The sequence below is a fragment of the Antedon mediterranea genome, chromosome 2 (genome assembly GCF_964355755.1).
Source record: "Antedon mediterranea chromosome 2, ecAntMedi1.1, whole genome shotgun sequence".
In the NCBI taxonomy this organism is placed as follows: domain Eukaryota; kingdom Metazoa; phylum Echinodermata; class Crinoidea; order Comatulida; family Antedonidae; genus Antedon; species Antedon mediterranea.
Genome location: NC_092671.1, coordinates 5,588,957 through 5,615,229, shown reverse-complemented (window position 1 = coordinate 5,615,229; position 26,273 = coordinate 5,588,957). Strand labels below are relative to the sequence as shown.

At 32.6% G+C, this 26,273-nt stretch overlaps 2 protein-coding genes and 2 non-coding genes across 5 annotated transcripts; 1 reads left to right on the top strand and 3 right to left on the bottom strand.

Moving 5' to 3' along the window:
- Nucleotides 1-2,146: 2,146 nt before the first annotated feature.
- On the bottom strand, nt 2,147-2,218 carry Trnaq-uug (transfer RNA glutamine (anticodon UUG)). The gene has a single exon. It is a non-coding gene; the product is annotated as a tRNA-Gln (tRNA).
- Nucleotides 2,219-3,292: 1,074 nt separating this feature from the next.
- Nucleotides 3,293-3,364, bottom strand: Trnaq-uug (transfer RNA glutamine (anticodon UUG)). The gene has a single exon. It is a non-coding gene; the product is annotated as a tRNA-Gln (tRNA).
- Nucleotides 3,365-3,792: 428 nt separating this feature from the next.
- LOC140039209 (uncharacterized) lies at nt 3,793-14,132 on the bottom strand. The gene is made up of 18 exons (XM_072084807.1): nt 14,098-14,132; nt 12,669-13,854; nt 12,332-12,525; nt 11,977-12,102; nt 11,727-11,863; nt 11,492-11,633; nt 11,235-11,360; nt 10,980-11,094; nt 10,646-10,840; nt 10,318-10,560; nt 9,909-10,126; nt 9,602-9,827; nt 9,153-9,389; nt 8,512-8,591; nt 8,175-8,300; nt 7,659-7,754; nt 6,495-6,583; nt 3,793-4,776 (listed from the first exon to the last, which is right to left on the bottom strand). Exons 1-18 carry the CDS (start codon nt 14,122-14,124, stop codon nt 4,632-4,634), a joined length of 3,708 nt encoding a protein of 1,235 aa, XP_071940908.1. The 5' UTR covers nt 14,125-14,132; the 3' UTR covers nt 3,793-4,631.
- Nucleotides 14,133-14,530: 398 nt separating this feature from the next.
- On the top strand, nt 14,531-25,949 carry LOC140040159 (kinesin-like protein KIF23). Of its 2 annotated transcripts, XM_072085872.1 has the most exons (21): nt 14,531-14,633; nt 15,014-15,077; nt 16,166-16,291; nt 16,394-16,499; nt 16,629-16,765; nt 16,881-17,008; nt 17,212-17,379; nt 17,641-17,670; nt 18,213-18,325; nt 18,436-18,740; nt 18,935-19,054; nt 19,623-19,719; nt 20,033-20,136; nt 20,447-20,546; nt 21,029-21,237; nt 21,488-21,598; nt 21,975-22,242; nt 23,411-23,553; nt 23,972-24,136; nt 24,504-24,571; nt 24,908-25,949. In XM_072085872.1, the coding sequence occupies exons 1-21, from the start codon at nt 14,623-14,625 to the stop codon at nt 24,921-24,923; spliced, it is 2,589 nt and encodes an 862-aa protein (XP_071941973.1). In that variant the 5' UTR covers nt 14,531-14,622; the 3' UTR covers nt 24,924-25,949. The 2 variants fall into 2 exon arrangements, with proteins under 2 accessions (XP_071941973.1, XP_071941974.1); XM_072085873.1 differs by lacking the exon at nt 17,641-17,670.
- Nucleotides 25,950-26,273: the final 324 nt, after the last annotated feature.

Below are 26,273 nucleotides of genomic sequence, written 5' to 3'. Positions count from 1 at the left end.
GTCTATTTTTTAGATCAACGAGCCTGGGATTAATACAACGATTAGGTGACAAGTTATAAATGCACACTTTCCACGAGTCGTTTAACTATATTAGTTATATTTATAGCTAAATACTGTTGTTTGTATTATTATGGTAACAGATGTCATAATAAGGCCCCATTTGATAGTGTAATGTCCTATTTAGTATTTTATGATGCAAATTCTATAATAACATCATTAGATTCTTCATCAACATTGTATATACTTTACACGAAAGAAGTTAAATATGAGCTGAAAACTGCTAAATTTTTTGTAAAAAAAACGATATGATATAAATGCATAGAAATATCTATCCATTTTTAGAACTACCTTATTATATAAATGAACGTTGGTTGGTTTATGTGTTTTAGACATAAAGAAGAGTTTTATTACTTTCGTTTAAGCCTACACTCTTGTTTTTTTTTTTATCATATTAATACATTTTGACTGACGAATGGGTGATTTTAACCGGTTATTTTACGCTGCCTTTTAACCGTTACCAACAATTTTACCGTTTCTGCTCCCAAGAAAATGGAGTTAATTTATTCACACCGATTTTAACCGGTTATTTTTTTATATGCAGCAGAAACAGGCCATGTTTTTACAAATTACAATATACAAAAGTAAGTCGTCAGCAAGTCGTTTGGAAAAATTCCTGATCATTTAATTAAAATTAACAGGTTACTGCTAAAGTGTGTCACACTAAGGACATACTCCAATTGAAAAATACCGTCAATTTAAACAAATTATTTTTATATCAATTTCATCTCAATTTCATATTAATGACCTATTTTCTTTTACGTATGTGCGAGTACTTGGAGGTTGTTGTTAATTTGTTAAATGTATTGGTAATCCTAAGATATCGTATCGATTTCATTTATAATTCGACTGGGAATCGATCTCGATTGTGAATTTACTCAATTACGCACTCTGTCATTTAATTACCGATTAAAACAATACAATTTAAACGAGTTAAATAACTATACATAAAGTCATGAATATGCTTTAAATAAAATGCAAATTAAACGTTGTTTTGCGTCACAGAGAATAAACAGGTTTTAGTTACACATCATTTCATATAATCATTAGTTTTTTTTTAAAATTCTCTTATCAAGTTCAACGTGAACATTTATTTTCTTTCTTTCATAAACTATTATACAATAATATAAATTAATAAGGTACGTAGGCCCTAAATAAGGTAGGTAAGTATTGAATTTCAAATAATTTATTTTGATCATACTCTTTAAAAAAAAAATTCATAACATTATTAATATTTTCTCTTTTTTCTTACCCTTTCTCCTTTTAGTTTCTGTTGTTTTTATACATTTTAAAACAAACATTAATCGTGTATTTAAGTAATTTTGTATAAATATATTTATTTTTTTCTTGGATTGATCATATTTTATGCTAACGATTATCCCGTTCTGTCTTTTTGGATGGTTAATGTTAATTTCTATTAATACATTTTATTTTCAATTTCTCCCCTTCGTGGTGCCAGACTCTAGTTATCTATTTATGTATCTATTTATCTTTATGGAACTTCGGGCAAGAACGAATCATTTAACCTTATTTAGTCAAAATGATTGAATGACGTTCATCAATGGAGTTGATATCATTCAACTGACACTTTCGGTAAAGAAATCTATAGGTTTAAAAATAAACTAAAATAAATAGAATTTATTACTGCATCGATAATTTATCGTTCGTGTTTAAATACGCATCGTCATTTCTTGTGTGAACTAACTAAACTACTAAAATGAAACTACAAACTGATACTAACGTGAAATTGTAATAAAGATATTAGGCCTTAAGAATCATTTTGTAAGAAAAGAAATTAATTAAAAACAATAAATAACGGTTTTATATCATCATTCATATATTTATATTATTAAATATAGGCTTACTAAAATGATAAAAATAAAAACCTTGTGGTGATCATGATTTTGTTTTATATAAAAAAATTATTAAATAATTTTTTTTTATTACATTTTTTTTTTCAGAGACTTTATTCAATAATATTTTCTTTTGATAGGCCTACATATTTAAATTAAAACTTACATTACACAACATCCATTAGTAATAATTAAAATTTCACAATCGGCCGAGGTTGTATTCATGCAAAAAAGTGAGGTTCTACCGAGACTTGAACTCGGATCGCTGGATTCAAAGTCCAGAGTGCTAACCATTACACCATAGAACCGGCTGTTACGTGTCTAGTCTGTCAAGGAGATCTTTAACACACCAATTTGACACATGTCAAATTGACAAATCCGCTGCGTCCGTAATGTTGTCAATCCTTTGTGTATTCTTTATAGCTTGATTCTGCTTATTGTGTGCCTTTTTGTTTGCAAAAAATGGGCGGATTAATGTTTTTTGTTGTTTAGGGCTTAAGAATTAATAGTCATAATCCCAGTTAACATTTTGATGATATCCATTCCTACACTTTTATGATGGTATTTTAATCGTTTAGTTCGCGCAAAATTTATTGTATAGTAGAGGCGGATTTCTTGAAACCACCATTAGGGCCACTTTGCCTGTGGACGGAGGCAGGATTCTTCTACCCGAGATTTTAAAGTCTTAGAAGAGAAGGACCTATCTATCGTTTGTGTTGTCATTTACAGGGCACATAAACCATGGTTGTATTATTCACAAAACTACTAAATTTAAACGGATAAGATGATAAGTTTGATGAGCCTATAACAAGATAAAAAAAAAGATAAGAAATGTAGGAACCAACAAACTTGAAATCTTTCCAAAATATGACTTAAACTCAACACTGGCCTGGAATACACTAATTCGTTTTCCCAACAGAATTACATTTGCAATCTGATGAATATTGGATTAAATTTGAACCAATTTGACAGACAAGTTTTGGGAACATTTTGTCATTTTGTATTTTTGTTGTTTTGAAGATGATGGAACAGGAGACGGAGGGTGTCAGTATGTCAGACGCGATGTGTTCTTTGAAATTGTGTCTGTTGGATATCAATAAGAATGATCAATACTATTAAATGAATTGTAATCTGCTTCCATTGAGTATAGAGGCCTACTCGTCTTCAGAAATCAGTCACGTGACTCAATTATGGAATAGGTTGTAGTAGTATCAGTAGGCCTACTTATTTTGTCCATAGCTCATTTGAGTATCAGCTGTTTGTTTTTTTTGGCATTTATTTTGTTTCATTTTAAGTTGAACGCACCTTTGTCTTCAAAGAGTGTCCCTGTTGTAAAAGTGAAGTTTCCAAAAAATTATTATAATATTCGTACAAAATAAATGAGGTTCTACCGAGACTTGAACTCGGATCGCTGGATTCAAAGTCCAGAGTGCTAACCATTACACCATAGAACCACTCGTTATGCAATTAGTTGTCAATGAGATCTCAATATTACAAATGTCAATAATATTGTCACGTATCTATTTTGTACTTGCATAAAGGTGTTTAATCTGATTAATTAGTTGTTCTACAAGTAAATTTAGGAATAAGTTCATTTACTGCCTAGAAGTCAACAGTGTTATTAGCATAAGTGAAACTGTGTTGTGTCCAAATATGGTAGTGATATGACGTCATCGTGTCCATATATAGGCATATTTTTGTCACATAAGTTTGATAGTGTAGACAGAGCTATAGGCAAGGTAGCAATTTAAACTTTAAACTAGGTTCGTGACAGACGTAAAAGAACAAATAGGAAACGAGACAAATCACAATAAAATGATTGACCATATTTCATTTTCTTCGAAAATATATTAAACAAGTTACATACACAGCGTCAGTATTATTTACTAAATATGTATTGAGCCGAGAAACTTAATTACAATAGAGACACTACATTACATTAATATTTGTAAAAGCATCCTCTTTTAATTAATGCATTACAATATTTGCAATTAATTAGTCTATTTCCTCAATACATATTCACAACCAATATGCTGTTAGTATAGTTAGGGCATTCGGCCAATTTAAAACAATAGAGCTATGACAGACGGACAAAAAACAGTCGCATGATACAAAGCAAAATTAAATTACCCAGCATTAACTTATTTAATTTGTTCAGAGACAAAGACACAGCACCAGTATTTATTTGCACATCGAAGCACCAAATATCACAAAATGAAAGTAAAATATAATATATATCTTTCTGAGAAAAAATATTTACAAAGATAGTCTAATAATAAATAACTCTTTAGAAATATAGATAGCAATGTCTATAAACAAGGCGCTTAATTCACACATGTATGTTATTATATAAATCTGGCTTTTGAAATAGGGATTTAAAAATTACAATATAAATTCACACTGTTTTACAAAAACGTTTACAGATTCCATATGTTTTTGTATATCAGTATATTACCTGAGTGTATCACATGCATTTCAGTATATGTTCTACTTAACAATTAAAATGGATATTTAATGGTACTATTACACGTTCAGCTTTTTGTATACTTTTCAATACTTCGTGTATTCTTCGGAAAACCAAACTCAGTTGTGTGCGCTGTAAATATTGTACTCCACGGCCATAAATCGGAACATAGTTTTTTGAATAATTTCCCACTTTTGACATTGATAAAGATGGAAGCAGCGGATTAATTAATTCCTATGTTGTAGTGATTTCATCCACTACCATACCCTGCCATCAGCGTAGGCTGGGTTAGCAGCAGCATATTCATGTCTTGCTTTTGATGCCACAAAACTTGTCTCAAGAAGAGCACGATGCTCCTCATTCTCAGCAACTCGTTGTTTCGCTCGTCGCTCCATCTCTTCCCTATAAAAAAATAATAATTAATATTCACAGAGCAATAGAACGCAAGGTATCAATAATTTTTTAATAAATAAAATGAAAATTTTTATAAATTCAATTTCTGCCATATACATAACAAAGAAGACAAAACAATTATAAAAGGAGTGATATACAAGTATGTATCCAATAATATAGATTACAATAGAACCCATTAAGGCAACACCTTCTGCACACTTGAGGACAAATATAATACCTTTACCTTTATTAAGAGTGTCTACCCTGGGACATTTTGCTATAGGGTTTTACTGCAATAGTAATTAATGTAATGCAGTATTATACAGTAGGTATGCAAACATTTTCATCCCACAAGGTATGTGGACTTGACTCGTAATGCGAATGCCAAAAATAGTTTGCTCTTAGTCTTAATGGCTGGTGTCGCAAAATAGCAAGAAAGTAGCAAGAAGCTAACAGCAATAAATCACACATTACAAAATTATTGATTATGCAGTCATCATAAATTGGTAAGGAAATTCCATTGGCTTGTTTTGCTTTATAATACTTGGAATTACATTACATAGTGCAATACAACTTGCACGTAAAAGTAAACATTAATCATTAATATTTGTAGCTATACTAAAAAATAACGCATTATTATAAAAGTAACATGGAATTTGGATTGGGAACTGGGGAACACCTTACACCAATGAGGTGATATCAATTGGGGTCACAGCATTCATAATTGTTTTGACTAAATACAGTATAACATTTAGGTAGGCCATTGGTATCATAAATCAAACGAAGCATCCAAACTTTATTTTGTTGTTGTAAACTATGGGTCTGTTCTGGCTTAGTTATAATTAAATTACTATAGCACCATCAGGTTACAAAAAAAAAAAATTAATATGATGTTTAAGAGATTATGTGGTTGCCATTTTTTTTTCTTAGGTTAATGAGAGGTTAATAATCATTTTATCACTCTAAACCAGTCACCATTATGTTGTAATCTTATCAATAACAACCAATATCACATAACATTGGTTGTACTTTAGTACTCTACTTTTCAAAACCGATGCATCCGCCCACAGACCTCTAGGTTGAGAATTATACATTTAATGTAAAGTATAGACTTTCTGATATCTTACAGGTCTCTGTCGGGAATTATGCATAGGGTTATGCGTAGTATAATGACTAAATTCACCAGCCTACTTATCATTCTGGAGCCCTAAATATAATTCAGGAAGCTAATTGATAAATGACCTTCAATTTGTACTAAATATTTCAAATTAAACATCTGTAAAATTTAAATAAGTATTTTAAAAGCATCGAGAGACTTACTAACATTGTTTATACACCTGTAGAAATATATTTTGCTTTTTGCGTTAATATTTTTTATTTTATTTTAGTTACAGGTCTATTTTTAGTGTTTTAGTTTTTTTGTTGTCGTTGCCTAACTGTCTTAGATTTGGTCATACAGATATTATAGTGAACATAGAGATATTATAGATATCTCTATGATTTGGTTAATACATTTTTGTTGAATATTTTAATTATCGGCTTATTTTTGTGAATAATGTTATATTGAGATGGGTGTGTTGAATTTCATTTGAGCACCACCCTGCATTGTTTAGCTTGGTTGCATGCCATTGTTTGGGGAAGGGTGTAGATAAGTAGATAGGTGAGGGTATAAGCAAGGTAAGCACCTTGGTGGGTACCAGGACAAGGAATTTTAGTCATCTACTCACTGTGCTTTATTTTCTACCCCTTCTAACACCACATCAGTAATGATAACATCCAGTCTAGATATTATATAGGCCTGGTTAAATAAACGAGCCTAGAAGAAAAAATAATTATAATTGTTAATACTTCTAATTTTAAGTTGCCAGAGTTTACTACTACATTTACTATTACCACAAACAGAAAAAAAATTAAATATTAAAGAACTCAAAAATAATAAATATTTAGGGATTAGTAACAAAACAAAAAGGTTTCAGTCAACTTGTGGTGGAAAATCCATTTACCGGTATGTTGTAGTAGCCTGGACATGACCCTTAAGTGGCCATAACTACTATACTTAAACGTTTTCTACCATATTTAGGAATTGCTTATTTATACCTCCATGATCCAAGCTAACTACAACAATAAAACCGTCAGTAATAAAACAGTTCATTAATTTGTCAGTTATCCCATGCACCCCTGTGTTCACCTGAGCTCAAGATTGGAAGATTCTAAAAAGTTAAGATTACACGCTTGTTATAGAGGGCAGTAGTCTCACTGCACCCCACCTGACAGGATATAAAGACACTTTTGTTCAAGTTCACTGAAACCAATAACATTTGTTAAAATTAGATTACGGACGGACGTAATATGATATTTTAAAAGACAAGGTCTAGCATCTTGATCCAATAAATTAAACTAAAGTTAAATTTTAAATTCCCATGAAAGCCTCTACAAACATACTGTATAACAATGATACACCAATTTTCTGCGTCCCCACAGAATACTAATCCAAGACTTCACAGTGCCTTATTCCGTATTTGAGAGGTGTATCAAAAAACTCCCAAGAGAGCCATGATACTACTTGTTTAAAATGTGAATGAAAGTTTCTTGGCATTAGAATTGAAACAATACAAAATTGTCCTTCTGTCGGCTCAGTGTGTGATGAAACAGATCATATAAAAATCAGATAATTTTGTATGTGCAATTCCCTCGACGAAAGATCTCTTTAATAATTCAAAAAAATGATGGATTTGTAGAAGACGAACAAGACTGACATTATTACTTCAGCTGATGCACACAAGTCAAACAGGCTTATGTGTTGTTATCATCGCCGATGGATGTATTTAACAAGGTTAATAAAGACAAGATGTAACAAAGGTTTCTTTATAACAGTGTGATTATCTTATTACCTGGCCTGATTCATATAGTCTGACTGCTTTCTCAACTGAGTCTGTGTCTGACATTAATATCCAGCATAAGCCATTTGGTTTTTGTAAAATAGGATCCTGAGAAAAAAAAAAACAACAATTTTTTTATTAAAAACAGTAGAAGAAATCTATTTATAATGAAAGCGTGTTTCAAATTAGGCAGAGGTCAGTGATTACCATATTTAGTTACTATAAAATCAAGGGTATACACCTTTACATCCAGCCACTTACTAGTCAAAAACGTACTTATTCTTAAAATCTGATAGTAGAAAACAAAATTGTTATCTAAAATTTATGTAACCCTATGGTATCTCTATATTCATTTTTTCCCTCAATTATTTAGAATTATTTCAGAACAATAAACAGATTATATAAAGTACACAACTTGAAGTTGATTTAAATAGATGGTGAGTATGCTGTTTAAACAAAATATTTCATTCGGTATTGATGAAGCATGTTTGGCCACTGGAAAAAAAATATACAACATGAATTATTTACCTTCATGATACAGACTTCACTGATAACACAATCGGCTTCACTGTCTAGGTCTCCTTCAAGCCTATTGGCTGATACACTTGCCGGAAGACCCGCCAAGTACACAGCTCTATCTCTATGGGTATCAACCTAAAAAATATGTTAAATTAGTGTCATCAGTAATCTTGCCATTTTTACCTGTCTAAAAAGTTGTTACTATTTAGAAGTATTAAAATAAAGTTTAAAGTTCATTGTGTCAGGAAAGAACAAATATAATCAAACATACAAAAAAAAAGTTTGAACAAATCAATATCATTATTTGGACAGTTGTTTTATTGTACAGCATTACATAAAATAATACCTGTAGCCATGAGGGTACACAAGGGTCTTTTCCTTCACCAATAATCAGATTCCATTCTTCTTTTGTTAGGTGAACCCTTCCTACAAATCAAGAAACATTTACATTTTCAAAGTCCAATAATCTTTTACATGTTTAAATGCTCAATTGATATCAATGTTATTTACAGTCAGACTTTCTATTGATATACTAAATTTGAAATGGAAAGCTTTTCTTATAACTGATTCTGATATGAAACAATACTTTATTTATTTTGATGTAGAAAATAAACATTTTATTTGGTGAACAAGCAAAGCAAACAATAAAAATTGAAAACTCTTTATCCTTGAATTCCATATAATATGTGCTGCAGCAACCAGGTATGTGCTGCAGCAACCAGGATTCGTTTCCAAATTGACTACAAAATTCAAAATACAGTATCAGTGGTGGTAATGCAAAGGCCCGAGGCCCCTGGTTTAGGAACCCTAAGTGGCCCTCCAACGCTGGAGGCCTCAGGCGTTCTTAGCCTTTTTCAACACATTTTAATACCCGTTTTGCCTCTGGGCACTGCTCAGGGGGCCCCCATAAGCTCCGGGGCCCTGGCTTTAGCCAGTGAGTGCTTATAGCCGTTACGCCACTGTACAGTATAAAAAATAGTATATTACCTGTTGGTGAATGGCCCTTCAAGACTGTACTTAATGTCAGTACTTCTTGCAGACCTAAGTATGGCCAATGATCTTTACTGTAGTCAGTCTTTATAATGCATCCATCAACCGCCTGACCCACATTACCAGTCATGCTGCCCAGGTTAGTAAGCAAAACAGTAAGATCTTTACTGATGCTAACTAAGCCGTTTGATGACATAGAAACCTGTCCGTATTCATTTCTCTCAACCGTATAACCTAATAAAATAGTAAAAAAGTTGGTTAATTTGTTCTTTTGCACTCAGTATAAATACCTAGTAAATTCTCTGCACTGTATCTATAATACTTCCAGTATCATAGGAAATTTCTGTATACAGTGTCACATATGACGCCTGTATCATAGGCCATAATGAGATACAGTACAGAGAATGAGGTGAAATCACCATCTCAAATAAGCTGTTGATTGATACCTAAGGCATGTGCCAGTACTGTCAGGATTTCTTCCATGTCCTCTTCATCTATTGGATGCGCTTGGCCATTCAAATCCAGTAGTCTTAATCGTGAATCAGACCTTACAGCTTCAATAACAGTCTTCAGGCCATTAGCACCAATGTGGTTACGTGACAGAATAAGTGTGTGTAATGCCGAGCAACTAAGAAGAAGTTTGGATATTTGAATTGCTCCTTCACAAGAAATCTGTTGGAAAATGAAGTTACTTGTTAGTGGCAGACATCACAACAGCTTATACATCACAGAATTCTCCACACTACTACATACCTTGTTGTTTGCTAAATGTATGCATTCTAAGGCATAGTCCTCTTGTAATATAAATGCTTGCACCATTTCTTCAATGCTGTTATCTGTAATCCTATTGGCTGATAGTTTAAGTGACTTCAAACCAAGACCTGACTTAAGAGCAGATGTGATTGGTTCCATGTCATCATCATTCAAAGCACAGCCAATCAGTGACAGGGATTCTAAACTGTTATCAGAGCCTATAAACAGATACGAACTGAGTTTATTTTATATTTATATGGTTTATCTATAACTATAATTATACCATTTAGCAATTACTCCTTGATTACCATGTTGCATCAAAACATTTTAAAACAGTTTTCTTTCTTAAAGTTAACAATTTTGTAAGACATGACTTTATAAGTGGATTTTGCATTTCTTGTGAACTAACCATTTGATAACATAACCTGAAGCACATCAGTACCAGAAAGCTTTTGTCCATCCAGACACAAGGAAGAGATGCCGTCTGGCTTATTCATGAAGAATGCAACTTGCACAAGGTTAGAGGTGGCAATCTGACATTTCCGAAGATCCAAACTGGATAAGTTCTGATACATGGACAGAGAGAATGGAAGATTTTCAGCTTCATTCACGCCATAAATTAGTTCTTGCAGATTGCTTTTACCACTACCATCTGCAAAAAATAAAGCAAAAACATAACTAAATGTCTGACTTTGGAAGAACACAGAAAACTGCATTTAAATAAAAGTCGACTTTACCAGAAGTTAATTGAGCAAAGTCTTTAACACGATCTGATGTTAATCCATTGTTGTTGGTAACATTTAAAATGTGTAAATTACTTAAGCCACTTGGCATCAAACCAACCAAAGTCTGGAACATTGAGTCTACTAAACAACAGTTTGATAAATTCAGCTGTATTAGATTGGATTCCGTATCTTGGTTTGCTGTTATGTCTGTAAAAATTTTTAAAAAATGGAGTCAGTGTAAAAGGGCCAAATTAACCTGACTGAATTTGAGTTTATGAATAAGGTATAGTTTATTAATTTAATTGTTGTCAAAATTAATTGAAGGAATATTGTTTATTGTACATACCATCAAATACCAAATGTATTTCTTTAAAAGTAGTATCTTGCAAACTGAGGTTTTTTAAGCCAACATGATTAAAACAAGTGATCAAGAATTGAAGCATAGCATTACAGTGCAGCATCTAAACAAAGACATTAAAAATGACTATTAAATGAGTGAATATGACTTAGAAAAAGAAGAGTACTATTGGTGAGATTGTACAATTGCCTATAGGATTCCTTTAAACTGGGACTTGCTATATTATTAAAAAAAATGTGATACCTGATTACCACCAATATGAAGATTTGTAAGGACAGTGTTTGCTTCTAATGATTTTTGCACTTTCTGCATTCCCTCGCCACTTATGTTGGTAGCTTTGACTTTCAGAACACTTAGGCTTGAAGATTTCTAAGAACATAAATAAGAAGACGGAAAAAGTATATGTGAAAGAGATTGAAGGTTTCATCTTGCAATGAACTGGCATGATATTTGATGATGGTGACTAAAGAAATTTAACAAAATGAAAACAGTTTACATACAGCTAGTAATACTGCTAGCTTCTCTCCCAATTCTGTTCCGTTGACAATGTGATTATGGCTAAAATCTAACTCAGAAATTGTGCTGTTTCCGGACAAGCTATCGAGTAGTATGGATAGATCTGCAAAACCACAACTAGCACATCTGTAGAAAAATGGATTGACATATTTCAGTCTGTAATGAATCAAGCAGTATACTGGTGGACATTTCATTGCTCAGGTTTATATAATTAATCACCTTAATACTCTTAAAGTTGAATTTGTATTCATAGCTAGACCGACGCTTCTGGAGAAGAAATCTCTACCAAGCTGGTTACTAGATACATCTAATTCTTCTAAGGTATCATTCTTTGCCAACATAATTCCAAGACTCTCCTATAAATAAAGAAAACAAATAATATGTCTAGGTCTACTGTATACTTTACAATGTTATTTGTGACCATTGAGACTTAGTTTTAAAATGTAAAGACATCATTTTGTATGCCTACCGAACACTGTGTGTCTGTCTTATTATTTGAGACATTTAAGGATCTTAATGTTTTATTGGTTTTCAACGCCAAGACTACAGCATGGAATGCCTGGGGTCCTATATGGTTGCCTGACAGATCCAGCACCTGAAAGAAGAGAAATCTGGAATAATTTATTAATTCATTTGTGTATGTTTTCAATTACAGATATTTGAATGTAGCAATGATTCCTTCAAAAGCATTTTGGCAGCAAGGGAATAAAGAAGAATAATGTACTAGAGTGTATACAGTAGTAGTTACATTTATGGAGGCATACATAAGAATTAATGAGTTACAAAATCACAAGGAAGACTTTCCCAATATTTAAATTACTCACTGTCAATTGGCCAATGTTAGCAAGAATATGTGTGAATACATCTCCAATTCCTGGAAGGGCTCTCTCAAGATAAAGTTCTGTAACTGCATGTGTTGCTACTGTTTTCATGGCATCAGGATTCACAAGCCTACAATAGCTTCTAAGTGATTGGTTGAATTTTAGTTGGTCATCTTTCGTGTCTTCTTTAGTCTTTTCTAAAAAATACCCAACAATTTTTGTCAATTAAAAGAAAGGAAACTGTACCTATATTTGTGTCACACACAGCGGCTTTCAAATCTGTTAAATAATTTAAATGACAACGTTTCAAAGATATTTACTTAATACTAAATCACTTTACCAATATCAGTTTTCACTTGCTTTACAAGTCCACCATTGTTATTGAAGTCTTCAGTTCTGCAATCACCAACTTTTCCAGTACTGCCATCATCAACTTCTTCAGTAGTGCCATCACCAACTTCACCAGTGACATTACCAACTTCTTCAGTACTGCCATTACCAACTTCACCAGTGACATCACCGACTTCCTCAGGACTGCCATTATTAACTTCACCAGTGACATTACCAATTTCATCAGTACTACCATCTCCAACTTCACCAGTACTGCCATTATTATCATTGATAGTAGATATCACATTGTTCTTTTCAACAATAACATTATCTGCAGATGACACAATATCAATGCTTGATTCACTTTCTTGGCATTCCTCTCTAGATGTATGACCAGGAATGTCATTCTCATTTGATACAGCAGACAATCTGTCTTCCTTAATACAGTCATTATTTCCATGCACCCCATGGTTACTTTCAGATTCAACAGTTCTGGTTTGATTCTTCTGTTCACTGGTTCCATCTGTGAAGCTAGAATTATCTTTTATTTTCTCTTCCATGGTTTTATTTTTTTCTATCTTTTCAATCTCTTCTTCCAGTACAACTACTTCTTCAACATTTTTTATTGAATCTTCCTTGCCATTAATACCTGTAGCACATTCTAAATGTACGTTGTTTATAATGTCTTTAATAACAATGCCTTCACTCTCCTTTGTTACTGCTTCATTTGATTCTTCTGTTACATTAGGCTTACTGCTAAGTTTATTTTCATTTTTAATATCTGTTTTCTGCAAAGATGTTGCTTTTCTTGAATCATCATCATCCGCTGATGATGTAAACGGTTGCACGGTTGTCTGTTCTTCGCACACATTCCTATTATCCTCCTCTGTAACATCCTCATATTGGGTGTCACATGTAGGCAATTGATTTGTAGTATCTTCATATCCTTCATCATCAACATCTTTATGCCTAGTTATTTCGTTCTCTTCTTCTTCAGGAGCTGATGATGTAAAAGGTTGCACGATTGTCTGTTCTTCGCACACATTCCTATTATCCTCCTCATCTTCCGTTCTTGTGCCTACTTTCTGCTTATTACTAGCACTTAGTGATACATCATCTTGAGATTTTTTATTGTTTAAACTTAGTGGAGGTATAGCGTTTGTCTGCTGTTTGGATCCGCCACATCCCATTGCAATCTAAAAAATCAGTTGAAAGTAAAAGATTTTTTTTTATTTAATAAACAGATTTGAGATGAGCCTAATTTATATCGTTTTATCAGGGAGTTTACAACTCCCTGGTTATATCTAAAAGCACCCTCCTTCCTAACTATACTTAAAATAATTAAGGAGATTTTAAATAGCGTCTCGACCTAGGCCCTAGGACGTCACACACTCAAATATAGCATGAATATAGCCTGAAATTTTATCAAAGATGCGTACCGTCCAGAGAGGGGAGAAGTGATGCATGACTGGTCCCACACACAGAAGAAAGGGCCGCCGGTGGTGGGACGTCCGGCGAGAAAAAATCGGCCGGTCACGACTCCCTCCTAGTCTATTTGCACCTAGGTTTATAGCTAATTTTCACTTGAGAACACGGAATACGTAAATCTGTAGCTTTTCAATAATTTAATTAGTTTAAACTTATAAAAGTGTACTTACGTTCTCAATCAAGCGTCCGGTTGCCAAACAACAAAATAAATATTTAACATGCTGCCCTCATTTTGTACAATAAATACAACAATTGATAGTCTCTCTCTACCGTCGTTAACTGGTTTTAGACTCTCGTATCCTGCTACCGGAAGTAATGTTCAAATTTGATTGGCTGAAATCAAGCGGGTTAGTTTGAAAAAGCACACGCAAGTCAACAGATTGAGTTTTACATTTTACCGAGTCGTAGTTAGTGGTACTAAAGTGTTCCTAAATCATTTTTTATATAGTAAGATTTATACAGCTTCCATCTTAAATATGAAGCCAACGTAAGTGCACTTTATAGTAAATAATTGTTAATAATTTAATGGTAATTTTTGATACTAAAAAAACTTGCTAGCTGGCGACGCTGGCCTTTTTTCGCGTCGCGCCTGGCTGGTTTACCTACTTACTAGCCAGGCCAGGCCAGGCCATACTTACCATGCAGGCTACGTTTGCTATTTTTGATTCAGCTACTAATAGGCCTAGCTAACGGTGGCTACATGGTATTCAATAATAGCATAGCTACGCTTATGAATATTATTATTTATACAAAATAAGCCCTAGGCCTAGGGCCTAATAATAATCCCTTTCTTTTCTAGGCCTATTAAGTATTAGGCCTAGGCTAGGCCTATTTATTAATTCAATTGTTTTTCCCTTTTTGTTGCAGACGTGGTAAGACACCAAAAAAGCCACCAAGACGACTTGTTAACAAAGACAAAGATCCGGTTGAGGTTTGTAGAATCTTTAAAATAACACTACTACTATAGGCCTAGGCCTAATTAGTTTTAGGAATAATAAAAAAAGAGAGCAATCAATGATTGGTATTAAAAAGAATAAATATTTTGAAGAAAGAGATGTGATTTCAAAATTAAGTAGTAAATTATGATTTACTGTGTCGTACTGTAAAGATCATATTTTTTTATATAAAAAAAACTTTAATTTAATTTATTGAAGGATGAATCTTTTTTTAATTATTATTTTAGTTGCATAGGCCTAGTTTAAAAAAGCTTTTTGAAACAAATTAAAAAAACTCAAGATTCAATCGACCATTTTATTGATTTATTTTTAACTGGTCAATTTTTGTCTTCAAATTCTATTTACATGCTCCACTTAATCTGTAAACAAAATTGATGCTTTTTAAAAAGTATTTATAAAGGATAAAATAACAAACCTACTTTTAACTGGGTCATTTCTTTTTTCCATTCAAGTCATGTCACATGCTTCATTTGATATATAAATATAATGAATTCATTTACATAATAGTAACTGTCTTTAATAGACTGAATTTATAAAAAATGATTCAATCAAGTTTAAATAAAAAAATTCAAATAAGTAAACACTGTTATATCAACATGCTAGCAATTAAATTTACAGTTGAAAAAAACTCCCAAATTACACAATACTTGACTGAATATAAAAATATGGGAAAATTAAAATTATTGAATGTATGGGTGAAGATAAAATACAATTAATTGTTTAATAAAATTGCTTAATATATTCATTGTACCGTAGATATATTTCAATACAAGCGGAAAGCTACACACTGATTTCTGTATGAGTGAATTAAAATTGTTATAAAATAAACACACTCACAGTAATGTATACTTTGTTTTTGTTACCTAATCACGCAAAGGTTACTGTGTAGTATAATATACACATTATTTTGTTTCACATCTAAGATGCCAATTATGAGATTCGTTGATGAATAAAAATTTGAAATAGTGCCTTTAAGAACTTGTATGTTATTTTTGAATTGTTACATATTTTTTTGTTTAGAATTCATCTTAATTTTTTTTGTGTATGTTTATTCACTTTACAGGTTTACTGCAGACTTAGGCCCCCAGATGGTGATGCGGAAATTTGCATTGATGTAGTGAATAGTACTACTATTCAATTGAGGCCTCCAGAGACCTCTCACGCCTACCGAAATGGTCACCTAAAGGAGGTACAGTAATTATCATTCACTATAGTGTCCCATACAAAATATATCTTGTTAATTTACTTAATAAAAATGTGTTTTATATTGTATTGTATATTTTACTTTTAGAACCAATATACATTTAAGTTTGTATTCCCGACAAACACTTCACAGAAGGCGCTGTTTGACCGGGTTTCATTGCCGTTGATAGATGACTTAATACACGGGAGAAATGGTAAGTTTCTAAGAGATTTTGTCTCCAAGTCGTTTCATAACACTTTTATTATCCCCGTAATTTTCTTTATTCATTTGAAATCCTTATCAAATAATTAACTACTGTATTAACTTCCTGTTATTTAATTAGGATTGTTGTTCATGTATGGAATCACTGGATCAGGGAAGACCCATACAATGCAAGGCACCCCTGGGGACGGAGGTATTCTGCCTAGAGCTCTGGATGTCCTCTTCAACAGCATTGGAGAACTTCAAGCCAAAAAATATGTAAATATTACATCATTTTTTTGACACATTTTGAAAATTTAAATTTGTACATTATTTAAACTTGTTTAAACAGAATCTTACAATTTATTCTGCTTTGGTGTTTTTTTGTTGTCAGGTATTCCGCCCCGACTTGTGCAATGGTATGGATGTTCAAACAGAAGCAGATGCAATGATGGAGAGACAAAAACGTGACCTTTTGACACCATTGAGAAATCCTGCTGCACCTGCAACACCCAAGAGCAGGTAACAAATTGATCAAAATTCAGAATCTTTACATATAACTGTTAATGAACTGAAACTTCCAAAACATTTCTTTTTGCAGCTCTATTAATTCACTTGAATAAGACAATTTTAACTTTATGCAGTTCATTCATTGATAAAAATTAAAATTTTAATGAAATAACAAACAAATATTAAATTACGTTTTCTTTTTTGTATTAATATAGTAGGAAAAATGATTTGGCAAATGTTGTCAGAATTCCTGACACAACCAGTATAAGCAACGTTGATGACGATAACAACTACACTGTGTTTGTATCATACATTGAAATCTACAACAATTACATCTACGATTTGCTTGAGGAACTTCCGGTTGACCCCATCATGACCCCAAAGTAAAAGCAGCATATTTTTTTACCTATTTAGTAATCTGCACTAAATAGTTACGAGTGATGATAATGTTAAGACTGTTTGGTAGCTCAAATGAAGATTTTGTTTAAGTTACAGTAGTTAGTTATTTACATAAACGTTACATTTCAAGTGTCAACATCTTAATAATTATAAGCTTTTAGTATGGTAAGCTGTCACCATTACATAGCGTATATTCTATAGTTTCAGTAGATTGTTTTAATACTGTATGTTTGTTCTTTATTCAGATTTTTGTATGGACTTCCATCAAATGTCATGTATGTACCGTTATGCATGCGGTGCCTTAGTTATTCCTTAAGCTTTTTTTTTATATTTTAAATTAAATTTAAACAATTATATTAGAAAATATTTAACATCCATTTAATACAATTTTATCATTCATTGCATGATAATACAATTTGCTTTTATTCATTTTAATAAGTTGATTGAAATATTTGAAGAAATATAGCATATTGTTACACACATTTATATTTACTTTAGTTAGTTATCCTCCAGTCAAAGTACCTTGACATATTTCGTTTTATACTAATATAATTGGTGTTACCACAAGCATCTGTTTAACTATCCTTTCATTATTCTTCTGGTTTTATTGTTTGTTTAAAAATTGTTACTAATTTTTGTTATTTTAGCTTATTTTAATAATATGGAAATATAAACAAAGTTACATATTTCTTGTTGATTCATTTGCAAGTTACAAATAATAAATATTTTGTTAAAACGTTTATATTATTTTATTATACAATATTAGTCGTTTAGGCTTCTAGTGTCAATATTGGTATATAATAATTCTCTCTTTTAGGTCTATGCCATCTAAAACCCTCCGTGAGGATGCTAATCACAATATGTATGTAGCTGGCTGTACTGAAGTTGAAGTTAAAACCACAGATGAAGCATATGCTGTTTTTGTAAAAGGTACTGCTGTCTCCTCGTTTTGGTCTGCTATAAGTTTTGTAGTTGTTCTTTTCCTCTTATCTGCACTTTAGTTTTCCATCTAAAACAGTTTTTCATTTGTTGTTTTATAGGACAAAGAAGACGTAGAGTAGCCCACACACAGCTCAACACCGAATCCAGTCGTTCGCACAGTGTGTTCAACATCCGGTTGGTACAGGCACCGTTGGACCCGATCGGTGAAGAGGTTTACCAAGACAAGAATCAGATTTGCATCAGCCAATTGTCTTTAGTTGATCTTGCTGGGAGCGAACGAACACACCGCACAAAGAATTCTGGAGATAGGCTGCGAGAGGCAGGTAACATCAACGCGTCCCTGATGACGTTGCGTACGTGTATAGATATGCTACGCGAGAATCAGAAGAACGGATCAAGCAAGGTATTATTTATATTTCTCGCCTTTTTTTGTTGGTATCCAATGAACATTTTTTATCAGTTTTTACACTCTATTTTAGCTTATGAGTTTCCAGACATGCAGCCCTGATAACAAATTTTATTATTATATATTTTTTCCCAAAAAAAAATTATATATATATTTTTTTTTTAATTTGGTGAAAATGTGTTGTTTTACAGATTGTTCCTTATAGAGATTCCAAAGTGACACATTTATTTAAGAACTACTTTGATGGTGAGGGTAAAGTTAGAATGATTGTATGCGTTAACCCACAAGCTCCTGACTATGATGAGACCATCGTAAGTATAGCAAATTTATCGTGTCACTGTATTATATAAAAAAAACTACATACATATGTAGTATAGAGAATTAAATTTAATAAAATGTAAAATCAAAAGGCAAATTACTGAAAAATGACAATGCTGTGCGTATCAGTGGCTGGATCTCAATAGAGATACAAATAAAATAAGCACCGAACACAATGACAATGCTGTGGGTATCAGTGGCTGGATCTCAATGCTATACAAATAAAATAAGCACCGAACACAATGACAATGCTGTGCGTATCAGTGGCTGGATATCAATGGAGATACAAATAAAATAAGCACCGAACACAATGACAATGCTGTGGGTATCAGTGGCTGGATCTCAGTGGAGATACAAAATAAAATAAGCAAAAAGCTAAATCAAAACGAAAAAAAGTAAAACAGCCAGAAAAATGTAAAAAATTGTAACACAGATATCGCTTGACAAAGACATTCAGTAGTGGGGTCTTAATAACAATCGAGAACGCTGCTTAGTAAATTATTATTCAAAGAAAAAAAAAGGTAGAATGTTTGTTTTCAATTTGTTTAAATTATTTTTCAGCATGTCATGAGATTCTCGGAAGCAACGCAAGAGGTACAAGTTGCCAGAGCAACGGACATCAAATTTGATATTGGATTGACTCCTGGCAGAAGAAGAGGTAATTAATAATGATGAGAATAAACAATGCGTTAAAAATTAACACCACAGCAAAGTTCTATATCTAAGTACACCTGTAAAATAGTAATACAGTCAACACATGTGGGCTGGCCAAATATGTCGGATTTTCCGGAAAGTCTGGTATTGGGAATGTGTTTTTAATGGTAACAATGAATTTGGGACTGTTTGGACTTCAAGAAAAGTCTGGTATTGGCAGAATGTCCAGTTTTCAGATAGTCTGGTATTAAGAGAGTTTGACTGTATTAAAAACTTCCCACTTACTTACTGAAAATAACAATCAATTTATCATGTAGCTCACCAGATCTATAGACGGATGATTGAAGAAGGTTCAGAAGAAGATGATGTAGCTGTTCCACCTCTATTGATATCTCTTGGACCTCCTTATCCATTCTTTGAAGTAAGTTAATTGTTGATTATTTTACAATAAGCCTATATTACTCTACTACTTACTATATTACTGCTTTTGATTTAGTGGACCTGTACCTTGGTGGTTAACATGCTTGCCTTCCAATCCCAAGGTCAAGGGTTCAATCGTAACCTAGTGCCAAGGTTGTAACTCACGACTCATTCAATTGCACTCCCTAAGCCTCGCTGTTGGATGCATATGAAATAAATAGAATAAGTAGATTTAGCATTGGACTATATTTGTTATAATTTAGTAAGAGATTCTATTTTTAATATTATTTCTTTTCCAATTGTTTCTATAGATCAATGATCCAAATGATAATTCCATTCAGAGGTTAATTGAGTTCCTCATGGAGAGAGAAAAACGAAGAAACACATTAAACAAGGAATTATCAAGATTAAGTAAGTCAAGTTCTATTACATTCTTCTGTTATTGAAAATCAAAATTGGGGTAGCTTAAGTGAGTATTAAGTTCTGTCTACACTATCAAAGTAGTTTGACAAAAAAGGTGTGATGTAGCCATATATGGTAGTGATATGACATCATCATGTCCATATATCGGCACATCACATGTTTTTGTCACATCAAGTTTGATAGTGTAGACAGAGCTTAAGCAAAGACCAAGAACACTATACCCTATTTTTAATATTCAATTCAATAAAACTTTATTATCCCACCCTCCGGGGAAATTTATTATGGTTGTGGTTATATACACAAAAAAAGCAAGCACAACAATCATAATAAAAATCTAATTTGCATATTGATTGATTATATTTAGTTTTATTAATTACATCATTTTGTGTGGATGAAGTGACCACAAATTTCTTCTATTTTTCCTACATATTTTTGTTGCCCCTACTAATGATTTGTTTTTACAATTTCAGTGGGCAACTTCCGAACACAGCTGTTGGATTTGGAAAGCGAGTGTCAAACACTACGAGACAAAAATTCACAGCTTCAAAGTCAAAACGAGTCACAGAACAAAGAGTTAGTCAAATTTCAAAATAGATTGAAAGAGAAAAATGCACAAAATGGAATGTTACACCGTACACATCAGCTTTACGAGGAAGACAGGAGGGGTCTCCAATCTGAAGTATGTTTATATGGAATTTTTAAAAGAAGTTTTATGTATTTGCCTTACCAAACCTTTCTAATCTTTAAAATTAGGTCTCAACAATGAATATTTATGTTAATTAGGATTAGAAATATGTGCAGCAATTTGTTGCAACATCAATGTTATTCCTTATTTCAAACACAACTCCTAATTTTCAACAAATGCAATATAACTGTTTTTTGAAGCTCAACAAGAAAAATAGAAAAACAATTATGTTTATATTTTGTAGCTTGATGAGAAACTGAAATTAATAAACCGTGAGAAGCAAGAAAAAGACAAGTTACGCCAAGCACTGAAAGGAGTTGCGACCAGTGAGAAAGAAAAGTGGGCCAGAGAATGTGTAAGTACTTAGGAAGTAGAAGATACAATAGATTGTCTTAAGCTCTGTCTACAAAAGTGTGATGTGCCCAAATATGGTAGTGATATGACCAAATATGGTAGTGATATGACATCATCATGTTCTTATATTGGCACATCACATTTTTTTGTCACATAAAGTTTGATAGTGTAGACAGCTTTATAAGCAAGGTCAATGTGTTACCATATACATTTATTGTTCTTGTTGGATGCCTGTTGTTGTTGCTGCTATAAATGTCCACAGACCTGGCTATGAATGGCCTAATTATTGTGTGTTTATATTTTATGCTATTGGGTGGCTAGTATGCAATTTATCAAAATCCTTATTATGTTACATTCATAATTTCTTTGAACCACAGGAAAAACGAGTAAAAGCAAAGCAATTGGAAATGCAAAACAAAATATGGGTTAAAGACGAGAAACTAAGACAACTAAAGGAGATTGTATGCGCTAGAGAGGCAGCGTCAAACCGAGTAAAGGAGAGGAGGGCAGCAGTCATACATAACAGATCAAAGTCGCCACCTCCTAAACGCAATCCACCCCCAGTTAAACTAAGACACAGACGGTCACGTTCAGCATCTGGTAGTGTGTGGATTGATCATAAGCCTGCCACCACTATTGGCACAGGTTGGTAAATTATTAATATAATAATATAATACTAGTTAAGTTTTAAAATCCTGCAGATAAAACAAACAAATTTTAATCATTGAAAACTTTCTTTATTGGTTGTATATTTATTTTGTTACTCTGTATTTTGCTCTGTAGTTAAAGATGTATTGTCCCCTTGAAAAAATAATTTGTTTTAAACCAAAAATTGGATCGGAAAAAAAAAATTTTTATCTAAAAAACTGTAATTTACCCATTTACTTTATCATTTTATAAGTGAAACAATTTATTTTTCTGTGATTAACTTTTTAAAAACTACAAAAGTCTGATTTTTATTAATACAGTCGACTCCGCCTAAGTCGAATCTAATGGGACCGGTATAAAAATTCGAGTTACGTGAACTTCGACTTACAGATTTGCCAAAAAAATGCTAGGCCTAGGCTCACTCGCTAGCCGCGCTATGGCTAGGCCTAGTGGATCCTGCCCTGTCGCGATCGCGGCCCACCACGCGATGAGCCTTCTTGAATTGAGTTTGCTTAGCTAGCTAGCTGGGCCTAATAAATGCTAAGCCTCTTTATCGGCAGCAATGATAAATACATTTCGGTTTTTATTCGAAATCGGTATCCATTGTTTAGCACAAAATAGGTACCCACAAAACGCCGCTCAAGTTCTCAACTCGATCTGAAACAACTCATACACACATACACTAGCGTGAGTTGTAGGACGCCGCCTATACTATACAACCTGCTTGAGAGAACCGATATGGTCCCACATTATCCCCTCTGTTGTTTGTTTATCGAATTACGTACGTTTCATCGGCTTTTTTAGCGCGTTGTTGCCGCGTAATTTGTGACTTCGACTTATACGATATAAATCACTAAAGAATGTGTGTATTCGGACCGCAAAAAGACGTCGACTTAGACGAATTTCGACTTAGAAAAATTCGACTTACAAATAAAAATTACACAGTAATGTATAGGAAAGAATTGGGACTTTCCTAAAAATTCGACTTTCGCAATTTTTCGACTTACGCGAATTCGACTTAGGCGGAGTTGACTGTATTTATTTTTCATGTTTTTGGGGAACAATACATCTATAATAATTATTAATTATAGATAAACAAGAATGTTCTAATTTCATATGTTTGGTTTTGTTTATTTCTAATATAAAAATAATGTTCATGTTTTAGAGACAGTAATGCAGCCATCAGGCATCAAGAAGAAGAAAACTATAAAGAATGCAAAAGAAATGAAAGATGTGAAGGCATCCAACTATATGTTGACACATCAAGAAGAAAACTCACAAGGCGAGATTGAAACCAAACTATTCAAGGTAAAATTCAATAATAACAAATGTCATTGGAAGATACAAATCCCAAATCATATTTTGTTTAAAATAATTTTATAGCGTAGTGGTTTTGTTGGTGGTTAACATGCCTGCCTTCCAATCCTAAGGTCCAGGGTTCAGGGCTGAGCTAGTGCCAGCGTTGTAACTCACGACTCTTTCAACTCCACTCTCTAAGCCTCAAATGAGACTTAGTTTATAAGCACGATAAATTATTAAATAGTTTATTCATCCTGTAATTGGCAAGTTATTCGCTGTTGGATGTGTTTGAAATAAAAAAAATAAGAGTAGTACGTGTAGTAGTGTAGGACAAAGTAAGTAATATATTATTTAGGCCTAGCATCGAATATCTACTTTATAAAACAGTCTGTAGTGCAAAATCAAATTGTTTGTTATATTTTAATAGGGTGAGGTTTTTGATACAAGAGGTGGAGGGAAATCAGTGCAATTCACAGATGTCGAGAAGCTTCGACAGGAGACGCCATTAAGTGCAGAACGCAAGAGTGTTGAACGCAAACGACGTGCTTCAGACGAAGAGAACAGTGGTGAATGGACAGACGTTGAAACTAGAGTAAGATGAAATTCTGCATAAAAAGCATTTATTTTCACTTACATTTTGGAAACTATAAGTACCAAATGAATTTGTGTTCATAAGCGAAGTTAATTAGAGAAATGTCTAACCTACTGAAGTTATGCTACTAATTGAATTATAATCCTGTTGGTGCTTCAGCGCTAGCCATCAGCGCAAGCTTGGTTGTTTATAGATATGGTGACCTGAAGGTTGTGGGTTTGAGTCCCACCTGAGAATTTCTTTTATTTTCGAAACTATTTATTCTCATTATTTACTTAAGCATAAAGTACAATTGCGTCAGAGTACGACAAACATCTGACCAAGTCAACATTTATTGTTATAAATAATGTTTGTAATGTTTTTTTAGTGTGCTGTTGGCATTCAGGGTATTGCAGGCGAAGGAAGCCCAGCACTTACACACATTGTACCACAAAAGTAAGTAAACCACATACGTGCACAAAGAAACAATGCGTATAGTTTTAAAACAAAACTTTGACATTTAAGCCATGGTTAATTGCAGCACCCAAAAATGTATTCTAGATTTTTGTCTAAAACTTTATGTGACCAAAAAAATGTGATGTACCCATATATGGACAATATGATGTCATCACTACCATATTTGGGAATATCACTACCATATTTGGGCACATCACTTTTTTTGTCAAACTAGTTTGATAGTGTAGACAGAGCTTAAGAATAGCATAAACTGTTCTACTCTGGCTTTATCATTAGCTTTATACTAATTTATTCAACCCGTTTGTTTCTTTACAGAAAATTTAAAATTTAGCTGTGTTGCATACTAGAGAAGGTCCAGTTTGTATACAAGGTACACAAGTTACAATTCAGGTTGGAGAAGATTATTGTCCGTTGCGTTCTTGTTTTGTTTTGTTTTCAGTTTTTTTTTATGATTATTGCATGTATTTTAAATTAAAAAGAATTTAGTTAACTAAAATTGTTATCAGGCAAAACATGTATAGAAATGATAAAACACTATCAACAATAATATAATAATATAATTTTGATTTAGATAAATATAATATTGATTTAGCCGTTAATTAGTTCAAGTTATATGAATCCACTGAAGTTCAATTTCTTAGCAATTGTAATTAGCAATTAGAATCATGATATAAATTACAGTACATATAAATGGGAAATACAGTAATAATAAATAAATACATCATAAGATTATTAATATTCACCATAATTAAGATTCATTTATGCCAACAATATTTCGTGTTCTCAACATATATGGACCGTTTATTAAAACATTTTGAAACTAAGCTGTATATAAAATTGTCCATTTTGCTAATGTAATCTAGTACAGTGTAACGTAGTGTGTATATAGATCCTTTGTGTGTCCAATATTATTACTGTAATTATTAAAAAGAAAAACTTGTTCAGGTTATTTTTGTGATTGTCAGGATTTTTTTTTCTTTCTGCCATTTTTGTCCGCAGCGTTTCTCTAAAAGTTGTAAAAAGAATATTTTATTTGAAGTTGTGTGTGAAATAATTTTATGATTTTTAATGATTGGTCATAAATTTTTAATGAAACGAGTTCAAATCTAATTTCGACCCTTTATTTTATGACATAACAGGTTATTATATCATAATTTGGCATGCACAGATGCACACAATGTGTTCTGCGCAAGATACCTCAACTGGTTACTATGACTATAAAATTATGTTAACGCAATATATGCGTATATATGGCAATATTATTGAATTTCGACCTGTTCATTTTTTGACAAAACATATTTACTTTTGACATAAATGGTTACTATAGCATAATAAACATGCGCAGAGTCGACTAATGGGTTCTGCGCATGTTAATTGTGCTATAGTAACCAGTTTTATCGAAAAATAAAAAGGTTGAAAATTGGCCATTTTAAAAAAAAAATCCCTGTACTATAGTACAGCGAAAAAAAATGGCTGATTTCCGACCCTTTTATTTTTTGACGTAAATGGTTACTATTGCATAATAAACCTGCGCATGTTTAATATGCTATAGTAACCATTTATGTCAAAAGTGGTTACTTTTGACATAAATGGTTACTATTGCATAATAAACATGCGCAGAGGCGACTAATGGATTCTGCGCATGTTAATTGTGCTATAGTAACCAGTTTTATCGAAAAAT

Coding starts and splice junctions, on each gene's coding strand:
- LOC140040159 (XM_072085872.1), top strand. Junction 16,292..16,393: donor GAAATGGTCACCTAAAGGAG/GTACAGTAATTA, acceptor TTTTACTTTTAG/AACCAATATACATTTAAGTT. Junction 17,009..17,211: donor CCTGCAACACCCAAGAGCAG/GTAACAAATTGA, acceptor GTATTAATATAG/TAGGAAAAATGATTTGGCAA.
- LOC140039209 (XM_072084807.1), bottom strand. CDS start 14,124: ATGCATCACTTCTCCCCTCTCTGGACG. Junction 10,127..10,317: donor TCAGGTTATGTTATCAAATG/GTTAGTTCACAA, acceptor ATCTGTTTATAG/GCTCTGATAACAGTTTAGAA. Junction 8,301..8,511: donor GTGTACCCTCATGGCTACAG/GTATTATTTTAT, acceptor CATATTTTTTAG/GTTGATACCCATAGAGATAG.